A 4,680-nucleotide genomic window follows, 5' to 3' on the forward strand; every position below is an offset into this window, starting at 1 on the left:
GCGGGGCCGGTTCCGGGGCGATGAGCGGCGGGGCCGGGCGGCGGCGGCGGCTGGTGCTACACGTGGACCTGAACAACACGGTGGTGGCGGCGGACGCGGTGTCGGGGCAGGGCCCGCGGGCGGCGCTCAACACCTTCCTCAGCACCGTCACCTGGGGCCGCGCCGGGGCCGCCGGTGAGCGCCGGGGCCTGCGGGGGCCGGGCGGCGGCGGTGGCGGCAGCTGAGCACCCTCCTCTCTTGCAGGCGAGTGGCAGTGGGCGAGCGACCGCCCCTCCCTGGGCCCCCCCTGCCCCGGAGCTCTCAGCTACTACAGCCGCCACGGCCGGGACCCGGCCTTCACCGAGGCGGGCCCGGGCCGGTGCTTCGGCGGCCTCCACGCCCGCCACCTGCAGCTGCTGGAGTGGCCGGGCCGGCCGCACGACGTCTTCTCAGTACAGGGGGAACCCAGCAAGAGCTACCACCTGATCCTGCCCGCCTTCTTCCGCCTCCTGGACACCCTGCACCGGGAAGGGAGGACGTTCGCCGTCATCTTCAGGACCTTCGGCACAGACCTGCCCCGAGCCCTCCGGGCCGTCAGCTGTGCCCTGGCTGGGCAGCACCCCCAGTTCCCCACCCTGCGGGACGTGTCGGTGAGTGGCACCCCCGGGGCCCGGCGTGCTGGAGAAGGGCAGCCGGATGGCCTGCACGGAGCTCCCTGTGCCAGGCTGCTCTCGAGGCGCTTAGCTGGCCTGCTTTCCAAAGCACCAGCTTCTGTGGAGAGGAAACGCAGCCAGCCTTTTGGGATGAAGCTGTTAGCCAGGGGGGAGCACGTGTGCCTGCGGATCCTGTGTGGGAAAGGTCTCCTCTTGGGGTATCCTGGGTCAGACAGAGCATTCCCTCTCCCGGAGAGGGGCCACCGCAGCAGAGCGGGTCTCCCTGGCTCAGAGCCGATCGCAACCATGCTCTCCCCCTGGCAGTACACCGGGCAGGAATGCTGGGAATGAGCTTCAGAAACTGCTTCAGTTGTTCCTTGGAGCATTGATGGGGAACAGAAGTTAAAATGGGGGCAGCGTGCAGCTAGGAGGTCATTCCTTTCCATCCCTGGGGAGGGGATGACTTTTGGTTGGGTGGGGTTCCATGCTTCCTCTTGTCTTTCCCCAGCATCATCCTCCCACCCTGCAGTGGTGGGGAATCTCCACCCTGCTGCTTGGTGTCTCTGCTAATGCACGAAACCTTTGTCTGCTTTGGAAACCTTTCTTCTCCTGGTTTCTGCCATCCTGCAGCTCCCTGTGGACCTCCACCCTGGCCAGATACGCTGCAGCAAGCGAGAGGTGGTGCTGACAAGGGGAGCAGAGCGGCTGGCCACCCGGGAAGATGGAAGAAAGCTTTATGACTACTTCAGCTCCTTTGAGGGAATTGGAGGCTTCCAAGACCACTTTGACTGGTGAGAAACAGGGCACTGAGGAAGTGGATGGGGCATTTTCTTCTCTCCTGTGATTCTCTGAGCTTCTGCCGGTCTGGGATAGCTCCTAGTTTTGAGGTCTTTACGTTACTGGGGCCCCTATCACTTATGTGTTCCCAGTTTTGCCTGTGGGCAGCCTGGTGGGGTTCTTGCATTTTTCCTGAGGTCCCCATCTCCTGGTGTACCTCCTGCTTTTCTCCAAACACCCCCTGATTTGTCATCTTGCTACAAAATGCCTCTTTACCAGGAGGCAGCAGCAGGCAGAGGGACAGGATGGTCTCCATCCCGCTTCCCTGGCTCAGACGTTGTTGCCCTGTGCCTGCAGTGCAGCCTGGCCTGCCTTTACCTGAGAGCTGTCGCCCTCTCCCTCCCCTGATTGCTCCTTGTCATGCTTGCTATTTCAGGTGGGCCAGAAATCAGTTCTCTTCCCGGGGTGGGAAGCCCCTGTGGATTGACCCCCATGATCCCAGCATTCACCACATCTTCATTGATGACAACATCCGGCTGGACGATGAGGACACCATTGTTCATCCCCAGGTAGGCGGCTGAAGGCCCCTTCGGCGCCAGCTGCCTGTGCTGGGGGGTGTCCCCAGTGAGGTCAGGCACATTTTGTCCCCTTTGCATGAGCAACAGCCTGTAAAAGGGGGATCAAGGTGCAGCCCTGGTGTCACTGCACCCCACGCCACCAGTGTTGGTGGCAGCGATGCATGGGGCTGCCCACGGGGAGGGTGAGATCGGCCATCAGCAGAGAACAGCAGGTGCTGGCTGCCTGCTCTCACCACTGAGTGCCTCTGCTCCGCCGGGGTGAGTCAGCCCTGCTCCCGGCAACAGCGGCAATGGTGGCAGGCCAGCCAGCCTTAGCATGCGGCCGTGGCTCATCTGTGGCACCGAATCGAAAGGGCAGTGTTTGTGGCAGAACACACTTGGAAAAAGGGAATGTTTATGCAGACAGAAATGTGCCTGGCAGTTGGACAACTGTCCATCCTTGAACAAGAGCTGCAGATACACAGGCAAGCCTGAACCCTGCCTGTTTCCATCCAGGAAGACACAGCTCGGGGGAGGAAAATGGTTGGCAGCATTTCCCAGGCAGCCAGGGAGTGGCGAGGGATGGGATGCTCGTGGATTTGTAGCTGGTGGCAGGAGTTGTTGCTGCCTGGAGCAGACCTGTCAGGAACGGGCTTTGGTCTGTGCTGTACCTGATTCAGGGGAGTTGCTGCGGACGGCTCTGCTGAGAGCCTGAGGACCCTGCGCACAGCAGCTGTCTGCAAGAGCCGGAGCATGGCTCATGCAGCTCCACCTGCTGCAGTTCAGCCTCAGGCTGTTTCCCTGATCAAGGAGTTCCTCCTTTCGCCATCTGTAGCGGGCATGGCTGGTCAGTCAGGCTGCTCAGCTTGTCTCAGGGCAGCTGTACAGCCAGCCCTAGGGCTCTCCCCACACCAGATCAGACAGATAGGATCAAGTTATGATGGCAGCAGACCTTGCTGGGGTCTGGGCAGCAGCCGAGCATCTCGCCAGCAGGGCTTATCACCGCTGCTGGGACTTTGCTGTCCTGCAGCCAGGATCAGGAGGTTGGATGCCAGCTTCCCCTCCTCTTGCGTCACCAGCTCTGCAGGGCTGTCCCCATGTCAGTGACGGTGACAGAGCAGCACTGGGAAGGAAGCAGATTGCCAGGTGGCCTTAGGCAGAGCCATGGTAAAGATCAGAAGGTGAAGTCCCTCCTGTGCGACAGGCTGTGGCAGCCAAAGGAAGAGCTGTTGGCAGAGGTTTTCCTGGGGTCAGCTGCTCCACAGAGCCATTTTCTTCCAGCTGTGTGGCATGGCCTATTCCTTAGGGGAGTCCCAGCCCCATGTGTGACAAGCTGGTTCAGAGCCAAAGGCGCTTTCTGGGAGGGAGGGGAAATGTGGAGAAACTTCACTTTCTGTTGCTGGAGTGGAGATGGAAGTCCCTGCCCTCTGCCACCGATCCACAGCCAGCATGAAGGTGCCTGGCCAAGGAGGAGGGCAGGGTGCACCGCAGGGTGCGTGCGCTGCTGCCGGGCTCTGCACTCATGCTGGGCACAGCCCTGGCACTGCTGCCGGCGGAGGGTGCGAGTGCTTCTGTGCGCTGCTCTCTCCCCTCAGGTGTTTTCGGAGCTGGGCAGCAGCAGCCCCAGGCATGCTCCCACCTCGGAGCTGTACGACGTTTGCTTGGTGCAGAATGACCTGCTGGAGGCCATTGCCAACGAGGACTATTTCCTGCGCTGTGTGAGGAGGTGCGAGGAGAACTACGACCGCTACCTGGCCTGCACGGAGAAGGACACCCCGAGCCAGCGGTGGGATGGATAGTGATGCCACCTCGCAGGCCCGAGGGGCTCTGGACTGGGACAGCCCCTGCTTCCTGTTGCATGCAGGCAAAGTCCCGGGCCGGGCTCCTGCTTCAAGCTATCCCCTCTCCGATGTGTGACATGCCTTTTCAGTCCTACCAGGAGCCTCCGTGCCTGCGCACAAGCATCCTGGGAGCTTGTGTGACAGGATGCCTGGAGAAAATGGCCTTCCTTTCTTTGGCAGCGCTATGGGGAGCTGCCTGCTTGGCTGGAGCCCCTCTGCAGGCAGCACTGCCCGTTTTGCCTGCTCCTGTGTGAGGGCTGGGACTCACGGTGCCCCTCTGCTCACCAGGCAGGGCCCTCCTGCCGCGGCAGTAACATAAGCAGCCACACAGTGTTCACGCCTCCCTTCCTGCTCCTGCACCGGTGGCTGGTGCGGAGCAGTGTTACCGGCAGCATGCCCAAGTGTCATTTGCACCGTGGTGTTCTCCTTGGCAGAGCTAGCGGTGCCGTGTCACTTCTGCCTGTTTTTAAAGCAAACCTTTTTAGCTCGTTTCTGGTGTGAGTTTCCTGCCTGCCTGTGGCTCTGCCTGTGCTGGTGGGTGGAAAGCGCTTTTCTCGGCATGTTCAGTTGCAGGGCTCAGCCAAGCGGGGACAAAAGTGATGGTAGAGGGTTTGCACCCGTGTGCACCTTCCTGACGCTGTTGAGAGACCCTGGCAAGGTCTTGCTCAGAGTGGGGCCGAGCTCACACTCTGTCCCCGGCAGCCCCGCGGTGGTGACGGGCAAGGGGCTCCTCTTCGCTGCAGGATGGTGGCTCCTCAGCTTCGTGAGCCCGGTGCCGGGGCGGCGGGGAGTGCAGAGCCGGGGCCCCCGCCGCCGGCTGCCGCCGAGGGGGGTCTCTCCGGCCCCTCTTCCTGCGGCGGCTCCGTCCCGGCC

The 4,680-nt window shown here is 62.0% G+C and overlaps 1 protein-coding gene across 1 annotated transcript in view; it reads left to right on the forward strand.

Moving 5' to 3' along the window:
• The first annotated feature begins 20 nt into the window (after positions 1-20).
• Positions 21-4,680, forward strand: part of KLHDC8B (kelch domain containing 8B) — an 8,541-nt gene continuing 3,881 nt past the window's right edge. The window contains exons 1-6 of the mRNA XM_010573481.1: positions 21-174; positions 244-629; positions 1,263-1,423; positions 1,846-1,978; positions 3,562-3,752; positions 4,381-4,570. Coding sequence (XP_010571783.1) covers positions 21-174; positions 244-629; positions 1,263-1,423; positions 1,846-1,978; positions 3,562-3,752; positions 4,381-4,570 — 1,215 coding nt within the window. The remainder of the gene's footprint in view (positions 175-243; positions 630-1,262; positions 1,424-1,845; positions 1,979-3,561; positions 3,753-4,380; positions 4,571-4,680) is intronic.

Source organism: Haliaeetus leucocephalus, unplaced genomic scaffold (genome assembly GCF_000737465.1).
Source record: "Haliaeetus leucocephalus isolate CR32 unplaced genomic scaffold, Haliaeetus_leucocephalus-4.0 Scaffold2, whole genome shotgun sequence".
Classification (NCBI taxonomy): domain Eukaryota; kingdom Metazoa; phylum Chordata; class Aves; order Accipitriformes; family Accipitridae; genus Haliaeetus; species Haliaeetus leucocephalus.